This window comes from Tupaia chinensis, unplaced genomic scaffold (assembly GCF_000334495.1).
Source record: "Tupaia chinensis unplaced genomic scaffold, TupChi_1.0 Scaffold000561_1, whole genome shotgun sequence".
Classification (NCBI taxonomy): domain Eukaryota; kingdom Metazoa; phylum Chordata; class Mammalia; order Scandentia; family Tupaiidae; genus Tupaia; species Tupaia belangeri.
In genome coordinates this window covers 3,216,548-3,232,383 of record NW_006160074.1, presented here as the reverse complement: position 1 = coordinate 3,232,383, position 15,836 = coordinate 3,216,548, and the positions used below count along the sequence as shown (strand labels likewise).

Below are 15,836 nucleotides of genomic sequence, written 5' to 3'. Positions count from 1 at the left end.
TTTTTTGGCAATTTTCTCAGTCTTCATGGTGGGTTTTTCTAGGCCAGCAATTTTCTCTTCTACATCTGAGATCTATTTTCTGTATGATCCAGTTTGTTTTTAATACTTTCAAGGGAGATTTTGACTTCCTGTATTATAGCCTTCATCTCTAACAGGTTCGTTTCATTCTTTTTAAAAGTGTGTAATTCCTTTTTTAGATCTTGCGAGAATTTCCTCACCTCCTGGAACTCATCAGCTCCTTTCTTCTGCCTCTTCCTCAGTTCATGGTCTCTCTTCTCTTCCATCTCTGTTAGCTTCATCATTATGAATATCCTAAATTCTTTATCAGACATTTCCATGATTTCCATTGAACTGTCTGTGGATGAAGAGGAGCTATTCTTTTCCCTTGGAGGAGAGGTATGTTCTTGCTTTCCCGTATTTCTTGTGGCCCTGCGGTGATTTCTACTCATCTGATGGATGGTGTGTTTCTTCCTCATTTCAGAAGTTCAGTCTGAGCATTAGTGAGCGTGCAGAAGGAGGTGATCTGAAATCTCTTTGCCATTCTATTTTTATCCCTTTGTGCGGCATATTTAGTGGGTATTGAGGAATAGATTAACCCTAGTAGTATTTGGATGTTTGGCTATGATTCCCTTCAATCCATCCAGAAACAGCGAATGGAGACTGAGGAGCAGAGTGATGAGATAAAAGAAAAGGAAACAGAGAGAGAGAAAACAACAAAGAAATAGAGAAAAAGAAAGGAAAAAATGAACAACCCCCAAAAAATTATTTAAAAAAAAAAAATTAAAAAATAGAAAACCATGTAGCCACTAGTTCTCGGGTGCCATGGAGGAGTCTTCTTCTGAAGGCCTGCCCCTTGCCTCTCCTGGGTGGGAATGGGGAAGGGGATCATTAGCAAGATAAAAGGCAGGGCTGAAAGCCAAGAAAATAGCTTACAGTGCACTGTCTCTCTTCTCTTGCATCTCTGTTAGGTTCATCATTATTTATATTCTTAAGTATTTATCAGACATTTCCATGATTTCCATTGAACTGTCTGTATGAAGAGGAGTTATTTTCCCTTGGAGGAGAGGTATTGTCTTGCTTTCCCATATTTTTTGTGACCTCACAGTGATTTTTTTAAATAAAAAGTAAAAAAAAATGAGAAGACAGAGACAGAGAGAAGGCTAGAGGGCTCCATACCACTCAAAGGCTTGAGGCTGAATTGTCAGTAGAAAATCTTTATTTCTCTTTTTTCTCTGAAATCAGTAATTCTCAGGATCCATGGAGGAGTCTTCTTTTGAAGGCCTGCCCCTTATCTCTCCACTCGAGTTTGTGGACTGGAGACTGAATTCTCAGTAGAAAATCTTCATTTCTCTTTCTTCCCTGAAATCACTAGTTGTCAGGAGCCATGAAGGAGGAGTCTTCTTGGATTTTTACGTATATCCTATCATCTGGAAATAGAGATCATTTCACATCTTTTCCTATCTGGATGCCTTTTATTTGACTCTCTTGTCTAATCACACTGGCTAAAACTTCCAGTACTATGTTAAAAAAGGAGTGGAGGAAGTGGGCAGCTCTTGTCTTCAAGTTTTTAGTTGACAGCATGATGTTAGCTATGAATTTTTCATAGATGGCTTTTATTGTTTTAAGGAATGTCCCTTCTGTGCCAATTTTGTGAGAGTCTTAATGATGAAGGATTGTTGTATTTTATCAAATACTTTGTCTGCATCAGTTGATATGATCATATGATTTTTATCTTCCTCTTGTTAATGTGATGTTTTATTACATTTATTGTTTTGTATACGCTGAACCATCCCTACATCCCTGGAATAAAGCCTACTTGGTCGTAGTGTATAATCTTTTTAATACGTTGTTGAATACAATTTGCTAGTATCTCTTTGAGAATTTTTGCATCCATATTTATCAGGGATATTGGCCTGGAGTTTTCTTTTGTCAGGACCTTGTGTGGCTTTGGAATGAAGATGATGGAACTTTATAGAATGAATTTAGGGGAAGCTTTCTTCCTATTGAATCTTTAGAAATAGTTCGAAGAGCATTGGGGTAAGTTCTTTAAAAGTTTCTTAGAATTCAGAAGTAAAGCCATCAGGACCTGGCTCTTCCTCATTGGGAATCTTATTTATTACTGATTCAACCTCATTGCTTGTTACTGGTCTACTCACACTTTCCATTTCTTCCTACTTCAATCTTGGTAAGTTATATGTGTCCAGAGATCTGTCCATTTCATCTAAATTTTGTTTTTTTGGGCCAGCAGATGGAATAATGGTTATGTGGCTGGAATTCCACATATTCTGACCAAGGTTTAAGTCCTGGACCTGGTGACTTGAAACACACTGGGCACATGTACATGCCTGCCCAAAATCCCAAGGAGAGAATGGAGAAGGGATTGTGGCATGCCATCCCCCTCAGGCATGATTTTTCACTTTCCCTTTCTCCCCGTCCCTGTCTGGTGAGCCTACATACCTTATGGCAAAAATCTAAAAAAAAAAAAAAGAGAGAGAGAGAGAGAGAGAACATATCTAATTAGATGCAGTAGCATTACCTAAGGTTCTCCACCTCACTTCAGTTGAACACCTAATAACCCCTTTTCACTTTTTTTTTTTCAGGTGCTGAAGTGGAATTTTACAACCCCACGAGATGAATACATTGAACAGCTAAAGACTCAGATGTCTAGCTGTGTGGCTAAATGGCTACAGGATGAGATGTTTCACTCAGACTTTCAGCATCATAACAAAGCCCTGGCTGTCATGGTTGATGTAAGTCTGCAGTGGGTGAACACTCCGCTGTCTCGGGCACTTGAATATACGGAGCCCTGGGAAATAATCGGTAGTTTGCATGACTGGAGGAGGAAGTGGAATGTAACATATTGTTTGTTCTTAAAGCTTTCTTACTTGAAAAAATAAACGACTGTGTGTGTTGTTTAGATCTTAATTGGAGGCTTAAAAAATGTTGTTTTTGGGGCCTGCAGGTGGTGTGGTGGTTAAGGGCGCTAGATTCCCACATGGCCGACCACAGTTCGAGTTCCAGACCTAGCTGCCTGCTTTCTCACTTTCTCTCTCTCATTCTGTCCATCTCTGGTCAAATAAAAATAAATAATATAAAGTTAAATCAAATAATTCTTTAAAAAATATGTCATTTCATCTTTTAGTTTTCAGTCAAATTTTAGAGGTACTTCTTTGCTAGATTGTAAGCTTTTTACAGTTTCATTTGTGAGAATTTTGTTTTGTTTTATTTTAAGCACTTGGAAAGTGAAAAAGAAGGTGTCATTGGTTGCCTGGATCTCATCTTAAAGTGGCTTACCTTGCGATTTTTTGACACCAATACAAGTGTCCTAATGAAAGCACTAGAATATTTAAAATTGCTCTTCACCCTGCTGACAGAAGAGGAGTATCATCTTACTGAGAATGAAGCATCTTCCTTCATCCCCTATCTCATCCTTAAGGTAAAATGGTGTCCTCATCTGGGAAGCAGCTAAGTTCCCGGCTGGTCTTAGTTCCTATACACTTATTCTCTCTTCCTTTTTCACTTATCATGTGACGCTACCCTTCACTACTCATCACCACGTCCCCGATCTCTTGAGGTATAGTAACACACAGGGGAACCACTGCTACTCAGAAAATGCCTCACCTAATCAATGTTTTCCTTGTTGACTAGGTTGGAGAACCAAAGGATGTCATTCGTAAAGATGTCCGTGCCATCCTGAACCGGATGTGCCTTGTCTACCCATCCAGCAAGATGTTCCCCTTCATCATGGAAGGAACCAAATCTAAAAACTCTAAGCAGAGAGCAGGTGAAGCAAACAGACCCGAGTCTCAGCAGCCCCTAGAAGTAGTAGCTTATAAGTGAACAGGGGAATTTCTTCAGTGTCCACAGAGCTGACGCCAGCCTCCTGGTCTATACTGTGAGAGTGATGAGTTGCACACTGGTGGGGCAACGGTGTCAGGTGATACCAGCACCACTCAGTACCACCCTGGTGACAAAATCAAGTGCACAGGGGCCATCTGACTCACAGGCATCCCTCTTCAGGAGTACCTACTGCTGAGACACCATTGTCTTAGTCTTTCGTGTGCCAGGGGAAATGTATGTTATAGTAAGGACAGGTCTCGTGGCCATTGCATGTTGCCTCTTGTTAATCTAGCCATTCTCCCCCGTCAGAGTGCCTGGAAGAGCTGGGGTGCCTGGTCGAGTCCTATGGCATGAATGTTTGCCAACCAACCCCAGGAAAAGCCTTAAAGGAGATAGCTATTCATATCGGAGACCGTGACAACGCTGTTCGCAACGCTGCACTCAACACCATCGTAACGGTGTATAACGTATATGGGGATCAGGTGTTCAAACTGATCGGAAATGTGAGTGACTTTTGTTTGAGCAGTGCTAGTATGATGTGAAGAAAATGGGGGTACCAGCAGATGGTATAGTGGTTATGTTGCTGGACTCCCACGTGGCCGACCATGGGTCGAGTCTCAGACCAGGTGGCATAAAACTCACACTGAGTGTGTGTGCATTCATGCCCAAAATCCCGAGAGGAGCTTGAAAGAGAAGCAATTGTGAGGTGGCCATCCCCACCAGGGGTGATTTCTCATTTTCTGTCCAGTGAGAACACATGCTCTATAGCAAAAATCTCTTTAAAAAAAAGGAAAAAAAAAGAAAGTGGCAAGATCTCTTAAGTGTTGTGCATCCTGCCATCTCAACTGTAGCTAAAACATTTCACTTAGTCTCTCAGGTTATCAATGTGTCCTAGGATCCAGATAGGTCCAGGAGCGGTGTCTGATTCCTATAGGACATTTGGGCTATGATTTACTGGAAATCATGTTTTCTTTCAATTTGACCAGAGATAGACACAAAGGGAAAAGTGAGAACACAAGCCGCCAGGTCCAGGACATGAATCGTGGTTGGCCATGTGGGAGTGTCCAGTACCTTAACCACCACACCACCCCAATCCTTTCCTTCTTTTATATGTCCTCTTGTAGTTATAACTAGGTAGGAATTAATAGTAGTTTCATCTTTATTTCTATTGTTTTAGGTTTTTGCCATAGGGCACATGCGCTCAAAGGAGTAAGACAGAGAGAGGGAAAGTGAGAAGGTACCCCCCAGGGAGAGAGAGAGAGAGACCATGCCACCTGCTGGTCCCAGTAGTTGATTTTCTTTTTTTAATTATTTATTTTAGGGACCAGCAGATGGCATAGTGGTTATGTTGCTGGACTCCCACATAGTTGACCGCAGTTCGAGTCCCAGACCCAGTGGCTTAAAACTCACACCGGGCATGTGTGTGTATATGCCCAAAATCCTGAGAGGAGAATGGAGAAGAAGGAATTGCAGTGTGGCCATCCCCCTGGGGGGTGATTTATTGCTTTCTGTCTGTCCAGTGAGCTCACATACCTGATAGCAAAAATTGCTCTAAACAAATAAAATTTTGATTTAATTTATTATAATTTTTTTTAAGTTTCCCATAGGGCTTATGTGCTCATGGGGTCGTGGGAAGAGTGAGAAAGCAAGCCACCACGCCATCTGCTGGCCCCAATATTGATTTTTTTTAAATGAAGTATTTTGCAAGTAAACTTGTCCTAACATGCTAGGTTCTGTTTGCTTTGTTTACGAAAATAGATGTTAATTCTTTTTTTTTCTTTTTTGGAGAGGTTTTTGCTCTAGGGCGCGTGTGCTCGCTAGACAGACAGAGACAGACAGAGAGACAGAAAGTGAGAAATCACCCCCCAGGGAGGGATGGTCACGCCGCAATCCCTTCTCCTCCATTCTCCTCTCGGGATCTTGGGCATGCACGCACACGTGCCTGGCAAGAGTTTTAAGAATAGATGTTAATTCTTGAGTCCTTTAGTTAGGCTTTTTCTACTTTTCTGTAGAGTTTTTGCTTTAGGGCATGTGTGCTCACTGGAGAAACAGAAACAGACAGAAAGCAAAAAATCTCCCCCCGAAAGGGATGGTCATGCCACAATCCCTCTTCCTCTGTTCTCTCCTCTTGGGATTTTGGGCATGCACGCACACGCGCCTGGTGTCAGTTTTAAGCTGCCCAGGTCTGGGACTTGAACTGTGGTCGACTATGTGGGAGTCCAACAACATAACTGTTATGCCATCTGCTGATCCCTCTAGTTAAGCTTTTTAATTTCTCCTCACACTTTAGTAGACACATGAACTGATCAGTTCGGCCTCCTCCACAGCTTTCTGAAAAGGATATGAGCATGCTCGAGGAGAGGATCAAGCGGTCAGCGAAGAGGCCTTCTGCTGCACCCATGAAACAGGTGGAAGAGAAACCCCAGCGCACACAGAGCATAAGCGCCAACGCCAACATGCTGCGCAAGGGACCCGCTGAGGACATGTCCTCCAAACTCAAGTATGTAGGCAGACGTGGCTGTCTGAGAGCGTTTCTGTGGACTTGGCCCATGTGCTCAGAGCTTGTCCCGTAACATAATCTTGCATTCTCGTAGCCATGATCATGCATGACAGAGCGTCTGGGTAAATGTCTTGTAACTAAATGTCTTCATTGTCTTTGTCTCAAAACCACTTCTAAATGGTCTTGTGCCTTCTTTCACTGCTTTTCCGTGGACAGAATTATGTATCGCACTTATAGGATGTAAGTACTGCCTGCTAACTCCTCATTAGCAGGGCTCTTCTATCTTGCTAACTTCTGACTTGGATTCATCCCCTCTGAGGGTAACGGGCTTAGAGTTTGTAACAGGGTAGAGGGGTCCATAACTATCCCATCGGTCACACCTGCCACAGAAGTCCAGTGACAGACAGAAATGGCAGCTCAGCATCGTGTGGCTAAAGTTGGATTCTTGAACTCTTCCTGTGTTATATTTAGTTGTGCTTGAGTTCCTATTCTTGATATAGGGCTAAATATAATGCATGCAACCCAGAAATGTCTTAGGGACTCAAAGTTCTGCCTTCCAAGCAAGATGGCTCTATTTTGGGTTGTGTCACGAGTATAATTTTAACCGATTTGAATTTGGAAACTTTGAATACCTATTTCTTAAATACACTGCTAGCCTTGACCTGTTAAGAGTAAATATTCCTAAAAAGAGGCGACTCGCTGTCCCTCAAAGTACAAAATGTACTGAATATTGCATGGAATGGTGTCTATGATGAAAAATATTTAAACACTGGTTAATTCAGTAGAAAAGACCTGCCAGTCTAGATTTTTCTTATATCGTTGGCCAAAAGTAGTAACCTTTGGGTCAGTGCAAGTACTCTATTCCTTTCTGTCCCATCTGGAACAGAAGTGCAAGGTTTCTTGGCTTTAGTGAACTAAAGAGTACCTGTAACTTGGCAGGGATGTAAGTGAAAGTTAAAGTTCTCTGCTTTCTTAGGATACTGATTACCAGTGCTGCTGCCCATTGAAGGCACTTGCTTAGACCCAAGGACTTAAATCATTCGAGGGGGGCTGAAACCAGAAGTTGAACATCTGTCTTGAAGCTTTGGGGCAACTGACAGTGCGCTCTGGCTTAGAAGTCTCTTAGTTCAGGAGCCTCCTTTTGCTTCCTTCAGCCAAGCCCGAAGCATGAGCGGGCATCCCGAGGCAGCCCAGATGGTTCGCCGAGAATTCCAGCTGGATCTAGATGAGATTGAGAATGACAATGGTACAGTCCGATGTGAGATGCCAGAACTGGTCCAGCACAAACTGGATGACATTTTCGAACCAGTTCTTATTCCTGAACCCAAGTAAGTTAAACTCTTTCACTTAAATCGCAGTTGCTCATAAGCATGCACATGTAGAAAGGGCCCTCTGTGGTAACGTGCAGTTAAAACTATGTTAAGTTAAAACTATGGAGCACTGATGATCGTCCGACCTGTCATCATTTCTCATGAAGCCCTGGATCCGGTGGGGAGCCGCCTTCCCAGGATGTCATGCGATGGCGATTGAACTTGCCCTTTGCTCTGCTGTCTAGGGTCCGGGCTGTCTCTCCGCACTTCGATGACATGCACAGTAATACCGCATCCACAATCAACTTCATCATCTCCCAAGTAGCCAGTGGTGACATCAACACGAGCATCCAAGCTCTGACACAGGTACCGGAACGGCCCCTGACAGTCACTCAGTAGGAAAGGAGAGGCCTTGAGAGGGGTGGGCTGCATGTGAGCAGAGCTGCAGTGTGTTCAAGGACACAGACAGCGTTCAGTGTTGTCCTGACGAAAAGTACACAGGGGCCACTCGGTCTTCATTTGCCTCAGAAGAGAGAGCTTTAGTAGAACCTTACATTTTCACAATTGCATTCACTCAAAGGCTAAAAATACAGCAACAAATAAGTAGAAGCCAAGGCTTATTATGGTCCTTATGCAGATTTTAATAGACAGAGACAAATAAGTAAACAAAATAGCAGGTAATGGTAACTACTATAACAGGACTACTTAAGAGTGACCAGGATAGGGACCAGCAGATGGCATAACGGTTACATCGCTGAACTCCCATATTGTCTACTGCGATTCAAGTCCTGGACCTGGCAGCTTAAAACTCATGCCAGGCATGTGTGTGCGTGCACCCAAGATCCCAAGAGGAGACTGGAGGAGAAGGGATTGTGGCATGGCCATCCCCCCGGGGAGTGATTTCTCACCTCCTGTCTCTTCAGTGAGTATATGCACTCGATAGCAAAAATCTCTCTTTTAAAAAAAAGAGTGACCAGGACATGTTTGAACTAGGATGTGCAGATCAGGGTAAGAACATTTCAAACAGAGGGACCAGCTAGGACACAACAGCCCCAAGGTTGAAATGAGCTTGCTGTGTTACAGGGAGCAGTAGAAGGCCATATGCCTGAAGCGAGGGAATGGTAGAGTGAGGTTTGGGAGACAGACAAGGACCACATCATACAGGGCTTTCTTTAAAAGTCCCAGGATATTCTGTTTGGATTTTATTTTATGTGTGATAGGAAGCTATTAAAAAATTCAAGAGCCAGCAGATGGCATAGTGGTTAAGGCACTGGACTCCCACATGGGCGACCATGGTTCAAACCCTAGATGCAATGGCTCAAAATTCAAGCCAAGTAAGTGTGTGTGTGTGTGTGTGTGTGTGTATGTGTGTGTATGCCCCAAATCCTAAGGAAATGGAGGTGAGGGGATTGCAGCATGGTCATCCCCCAGAGGGTGTGGTTTCTTTCTTTCTCTTTGTGTCTCTGGCAAACACACACACCCTATAGCAAAAACATCTCTTAAGAAAAAGAAAAGGAAATTTCAAAGAAGCTACATGTTTATTAAAAAATCATTCTCTCCTTTTTCTGTTTTTTTTTTTTCCCTAACAGTCTAGTACTAAGCCCATTAGGTGAGGCAGAGCAGCGTGGGTAGGCATCCACAGCTGTGTTGGGGGTAGAAGTGGGGCGCCATAGTGGCTAGTGTGAGAGCCTCCAAGCCCAAGGCTTGTGAGAAGGGTGTCCATCCCAGAGGGCTGACAGAGTAGATGAAGAGGGTGTCCATGCAGGGAGCTGGCCTGTCGTGTCAGTAGAACCCAGGTAGGGTAATGGCATGTCTGTGTGCGTTAGTGCCAACGAGGGCTGGAGGGTCCATGCAAGGCGACTCAGAATGGGCAGTCAGAGCCAAACCAGAAGAGTGAGCAGTGGCATGGAAGATGGCTGGCAGCAGAAACGGAGGCTGATTGGGATGGTCAAATGAATAAACTTAAGAAAACTTGGAGACAAGTTTCTCACTGTCCAAGAAGGGAGTTACAAATGTAGAAGAGCAAGACACAGTGAGCTCTGGTATTGGCCCACAGTTAGAGCAGCAGTGAGCTCAGGCTGCATGTGTGGGTGCAGAAATAAATCTCGAAGTACATTGTGTGTGTGTAAACACAGACAGGGCATAAATATTTGGGGTATACGTATGTAGGTATATAGTATACATATATTCCTCGGCTCTTTTTTAAAATAATTATTTATTTCATTTCATTTATTACTTTTTTTCTTTTTTTGAGAGGTTTTTGCTATAGGGCTCATGCGCTCACCAGAAAGACAGAGACAGAAAGTGAGAAATCACCCCCCAGGGGGGATGGCCACACCACAATCCCTCCTCCTCCATTCTCCTCTTGGGATCTTGGGCACACATGCACAAGCGCTTGATATGTGTTTAAGCAACTGGGTCCGGGACTTGAACCGCGGTCAACTACATGGGAGTCCAGCAACATAGCTATTACTCTAACTGCTGGTCCCTCATTTATTACTATTTTTTAATTTGACTGAAGAACAAGAGAGAGTAAGAAAGCAACCCACCAGGTTTGGGACTTGAACCCTGATCACCCATGTGGGAGTCCAGCACATTAACCACCATGCCACCTGCTGGGCCTTTCCTAGCGCTTTTCATAGAGAGGTCCCGAGAACAACAGTGCCTCAGCTTCAGTGAACACACCCAAGTCTTGTTTTCTAAATACCTTTTACATAAAAAGGAATGAAATGGGGGCCGGCAGGTGATGTGGTGGTTTAAAGGTGCTAGACTCCCACATGGCCAACCGTGGTTTGAGTCCCAGACCTGGTGGGTTGCTTTCTCTCTCTCTTTCTCTCTCGCTCACTTGCTCTGTCCCTCTCTGGTCAAATTGAGAGAGAAAGAATAAAATAATTCTTTTTTTTTTTTTTAAGAGTTATTTTGTTTAACTTTATTCATTTACTTATTTTTATTTGACCAGAGAGTGACAGAGAGAGAGAGAGAGAGCAAGAGCGAGCAAGCCACCAGGTCTGGGACTCGAACCATGGTTGGCCATGTGGAAGTCCAGCGCCTTAACCACCACACCACCTGCTGGCCCCAGAATAAAATAATTCTTAGGGAAAAAAAAAAGAAAAGCAAGAAAAGAAATGAGATATAGCTGATCCCAGGACTGACTTAGGGGCATGTACTCTAAAAAACCTAAAAAAAAAAAAAAATGTGTGTGTGCATGTGTATGTATAGGGACATGTCTCTGAAGGATACAGAGGTCAACTGGAAGCTATGACCTTTGTTTAACTTGAGTGCTTAAATATATAATATATAATGAGTTATAACCCAGTAAGTGGAATAAATTTCAGTAAATTTTTTTTTTTTTTTTGGAGAGGTTTTAGCTATAGAGCATGTGCACTCTCCAGAAAGACAGAGAGACAGAAAGTGAGAAATAACCCTTTGGGGGGGACGGCCATGTCGCAATCTCTTCTCCTCCATTCTCCTCTTGGGATCTTGGGCATGCACGCTCACACACCTGGCGTGAGTTTAAACCACCGGGTCCGGGACTCAAACTGCGGTCGACTACATGGTAGTCCAGCAACATAGCCATTACACCAGCTGTTGTTCCCACAGTAAATTTATTGAGTTCAACAAAATTTAGTAAACTAGGCAAGCACAAATCCATACATTAATTAATTACAATTTGAGGAGAAATGGGATATTTACATAGTTTCATGGTACATTCCCACAAAGGACAAATATATAAAATGTATAAAAAATGTAAATTATGAGGAGTAATTTGACAGAGAAACCTAGCAGGTACCACGTCAATCTATTTTGATCAAAGTGACCATCGTCAATAATGGGACAGAATTAAGTCATGTGCCACCAGCAGGATTCAGTGAGAGTTCACCTCCTGCCGACATTCCTGATGTTGCACCGTCTGAATCTTATCCTGAAGAAGCACCGGGCAAATGCAGAGTAAAGGACATTTCATGAAGTGTCAAGGTCAGGAAAAAATGAAAGCGCTGTTCTAGGGTGAGGAGAGATGAAGAGACTTGGCAGCTAAGTGCGGTGCGTAATTCTAGACCAGCCTTTGCCATAGAGGAAATAATCAGGAGAAAATGGAATAGCGTCTGCTCACATCAGTGTTCATTTCTTGGTTTTGATTGGTCATTGTGTGATTGATTATTAAGGAGAATGTCCTTGTTATTAAGAAATATACACTATTCTGGCTTAAGAAGCCACAGAGAAAATTTTCCTAGTTGCTGACTTATCTCCTTTATACTATGCCAGAATATGAGCTGGAATTTGTGTAACTGTGAGCACTCGCTCATTCAGTAAAGGGTTCTAGGTACCATGTTAAAAAAAAAAGTGGGCATGTACCTATATATATATATATATACGTATATATGTATGTATACACATACACACACACACAGACACACACACGGAAGTATCAAGGGACCATGGGATAGCAGATTGACAACTTATTCCCAAATGATTCAGGATAAAATGTGCCTTTACTGTATTTACACTTTCCTGTTTGCACATTTAGGAGTAATGGGTGGAGTTACCCTGCCACTCCCTAGAGCCTGGATTATAGGCAAGGCAAGAATGGATTGCGGGAGACCCGTTAGGAAGCTGTGGCCAAAATTCGTAGTAAAGGTAATACGTGCCACTAGGAGGACAGTGATGGAAAGGAAGAAGAGGGCACGGATAGGATACCGTAGTCCACAGGATATGAAATGTAAGGAAAGATGGGCCCACTCCGTGGCCTGGTGGTTAAGGCACCCAGATCCCACGTGGGACTATGTGGCTCAAATCCCAGCTCCTGCAGTTTGAAAACCACTCTGGGCACATACCAAAAATCCCCCATGGGATGGTGAGGGAAGTAAGAAATCAAGAATAACTCCTTAATTTTTGGCCTAAGCAACTGGGTAGATTATGGTTTTTTGGATTGAGGTGCAGGGGGACAATATTAAGAGAGTGAAAAGGAATGACCAGTAGGTGGCATAGTAGTTACGGCGCTGGACTCCCACAGGGCTGAGAGACCTGGCTGTCACACTAGGCGCTTGTACATGCGTGCCCCAAATCTCAAGAGGAGAATGGAGGACAAGGCATTGCAGCGTGGGCATCCCCCCAGAGGGGATTTCTCACTTTTCCTCTCTCTCTGTCTCTGGCAAGTGCACTTATCCTATGGCAAAAAAAAAAAGTGAAAAAACAAGTTATTGAGAGAACTGGACAGATCTAATAAATGAAAAGTATAGTAAGGACATAGGAGAAGCTGAATAGTTTTTATCAGTTTAGAGGTCAGAATAGTAGGGAGAAAGAAGAAATAGTTAGTAGTAAGCCCTGGCAGGGGGTGCCTAGAGGGGCAGGGAGAAGCCTGGGTGTTTACAATATCCCGTAGCTTGTTTTCAGCAGTGAGTCCATGGATATGAACGCTGGCAGAACTTCATTAAGCTGTGTATTTACAGGATTTGTACTTTGCAACCATATGAAAGTTAATCGTCCATAAAAAGGATATTAGAAATGTGCTGACAGGTGACTTGGTGGTTAAGGTGCTGGGCTCCCACATGGCTGACCAAGGTTTAAATCCTGGACCTGGTGGCTTGCTTTCTCATTTTCCCTCTCTTTCTCTCTCTGGTCAAATGAAAAAAATAATAATAATAAATAAAATTAAATAATTTTAAAAAGAAAAGAATAAACTAGGGCCAACCCCCTAATCTAGTCATTCAGGGAGTCCAGATTTACATGACTGACCGCAGTTCGAACACCAGCAGCTTGAAAAACACAACAGATGCTTATTTGCCTGCTCAAAGACCCAAAAGGACGGAGACATGTAGGACACCGAATCGCACCACGACCACGCTGCGTGGAGAGAGACGCCTGCTCACTCTTGCTCTCCTTCCCCACTCTCCTCCCCTCACCGCCACCTCTGCCTCTGTGAGCACATGTGCCTACTGCTAATAACTGAAAAAGAAATCGTTACTCCTGTTGGCAGTAGGGGGTTTTCAAAATTTACTGCCGAGTTAGCTACATAAATAGAAGTATATAGGGACCAGCAGGTGACATAATGGTTATGTCGCTGGACTCCCACATAGTCACCCGTGGTTTGAGTCCCAAACCCTGCAGCTTAAAATTCACACTGGGTATGTGTGTGTGTGTGCCCACAATCCGAAGAGGAGATTGGAGGAGGCGAGATTGCAGCCTGACCATTCCCCCAAGGGTTGATTTCTTGCTTTCTGTCTCTCTGTCTCTCCGGTGAGCACACATGCCCTATAGCAAAAATCCTCTCTCAGAAATAGAATTAGGGGCCAGCAGGCAGCGTGGTAGTTAAGGGCACTGGACTCCCCACATGGCCGAATGGGGTTCAAGTCCTGAACCTGGTGGCTTGCTTTCTCGCTTCCTCCCTCTCTCTCTCTCTCTCTCTCTTTGTCTCTCTTCGGTCAAATTAAAAAATAAATAAATAAAGTTAAATTAAAAAATTAGAGGGACCAGCACGTGGCATAATGGCTATGTCACTGGACTCCCATGTAGTCAACTACGGTTCAAGTCTCAGACCCAGTGGCTTAACTATAGCAAAAACCTCTTTATCAATATATACATACAGATGTATGAATGTATGTATAGACACACACATACTAATAGGTCATTGGGTAAGCTATGACATATTTTTCTATGTTTTTCTAGGCAAAAATGTGTCATGACTTCCCCAACGACCCAGTGCAATCCTCTTGCAGGGTGCACAGTGCCCCGAAGTTTGACCCTATGTGAGCGTGCACATGTGTTGTATAGGACTCAGTGAATATGAAAGAGTATATTCGGGATCAGCAGGTGGCATGGTGGTTAAGGCGCTGGACACTCCCACATGGCTGACCATGGTTCAAGTCCTGGATCTGGCGGCTTGCTTTCACACTTTCTCTCTCTCTGGTCAAATTAAAATAAATGAATGAATAAATAAAATTTAATTTAATTTAAAAAAAAAGAAAGAGAGTATACTCAAGTGGTGCCTTCACCACCAGGGGACTCTCTTCACGTTGTCATGTAGCTCAGTTCAGTGGTGCCCCGTGGAGTCATGCAGTGAGGCAGCCCAGCTCAAGGAGAGGGCATCAAACGTTGATCATAGTTGTCTCAGGTTATTATTTTTATATAATCACAAAAATGAAGAATTTTGACACTAGTACATAGGAGATACATGTTTTTCCCCTTAGTGGCAACCAATGTACTAAACTGAAAGCACACTGACCCAAGGTGTGGAAAGCCTGAGTTTGATCTTTTTGAGCCTCACTTTTCTCAGTTGGTAGAGGACGATCTTCACGTCAGCTCTACAGACGAAGCCTAAAAGGCATGCTTTTTTATTTTTAAGAGGTTTTTGCTACAAGACGTGTGCGCTTGCCAGAAAGACAGACAGAAAACAAGAAATCACCCCCTAGGGGAGATGGCCACGCCACAATCTCTTCTCCTCCATTCTCCTCTCAGGATCTTGGGCACGCACGCACACGCGCCTGGCGTGAGCTTTAAGCCAGCGGGTCCAGGACACAAACCGCGGTCGACTATGTGGGAGTCCAGAGACATAGCCATTACGCTAACTGCTGGTACCAAGGCATGCTTTTTAATAAATTATAAAGAAGGAGCCAGCAGGTGGCGTAATGGCTAAGGCACTAGACGTGTGTTTTTCTTCCCCAAGGTAAGATACTGCAAGTAAATTGCCAGTAAATATCCTTACAGAGAAGTCCTTTATAATGTTTTCCTGTTAACTGAGAAGTTTGAGGCTTAGAAAATCTATCTTGGCATTTCTGTTACCAGATCGACGAGGTCCTGCGACAGGAAGACAAAGCCGAAGCTATGTCTGGCCACATTGATCAGTTTCTCATAGCCACCTTCATGCAGCTGAGACTCAGCTACAACACGCACATGGCCGACGAGAAGCTGGAGAAGGACGAGATCATCAAGTTGTACAGCTGCATCATCGGCAACATGATTTCGGTAAGGGCGCCTCTGCAGGACGTGCGCTGCCCTCAGTCTCTCCTCCTGGGCCCTAAAGCCAGAGTTGGTACAAGTTTTCCAGGGAGTCCCATGTCACTTGGGAGAACGTGACACAATTCATGTAACAAGCTACTGACTGCTTCGCTGGATGCTGGGCGACCCTCGAGGATGCCTTACTGTCAGGACGTAACCTAGAATGCGTACACACCCTGCAGTGCCGCTTCTCG

General features: G+C 43.6%; 1 protein-coding gene and 1 non-coding gene across 4 annotated transcripts in view; both read left to right on the top strand.

Annotated features, from left to right (window-relative positions):
* Positions 1-15,836, top strand: part of CKAP5 (cytoskeleton associated protein 5) — a 109,914-nt gene that overhangs the window by 80,785 nt on the left and 13,293 nt on the right. For all 3 annotated transcript variants that reach the window (XM_006157791.3, XM_006157792.3, XM_027775413.1), the window contains exons 29-36: positions 2,601-2,750; positions 3,233-3,436; positions 3,649-3,784; positions 4,150-4,343; positions 6,168-6,340; positions 7,495-7,668; positions 7,896-8,016; positions 15,430-15,609. In XM_006157791.3, coding sequence (XP_006157853.1) covers positions 2,601-2,750; positions 3,233-3,436; positions 3,649-3,784; positions 4,150-4,343; positions 6,168-6,340; positions 7,495-7,668; positions 7,896-8,016; positions 15,430-15,609 — 1,332 coding nt within the window. The remainder of the gene's footprint in view (positions 1-2,600; positions 2,751-3,232; positions 3,437-3,648; positions 3,785-4,149; positions 4,344-6,167; positions 6,341-7,494; positions 7,669-7,895; positions 8,017-15,429; positions 15,610-15,836) is intronic.
* Positions 3,895-4,005, top strand: LOC114009550 (small nucleolar RNA SNORD67). The gene has a single exon (XR_003550950.1). It is a non-coding gene; the product is annotated as a small nucleolar RNA SNORD67 (small nucleolar RNA).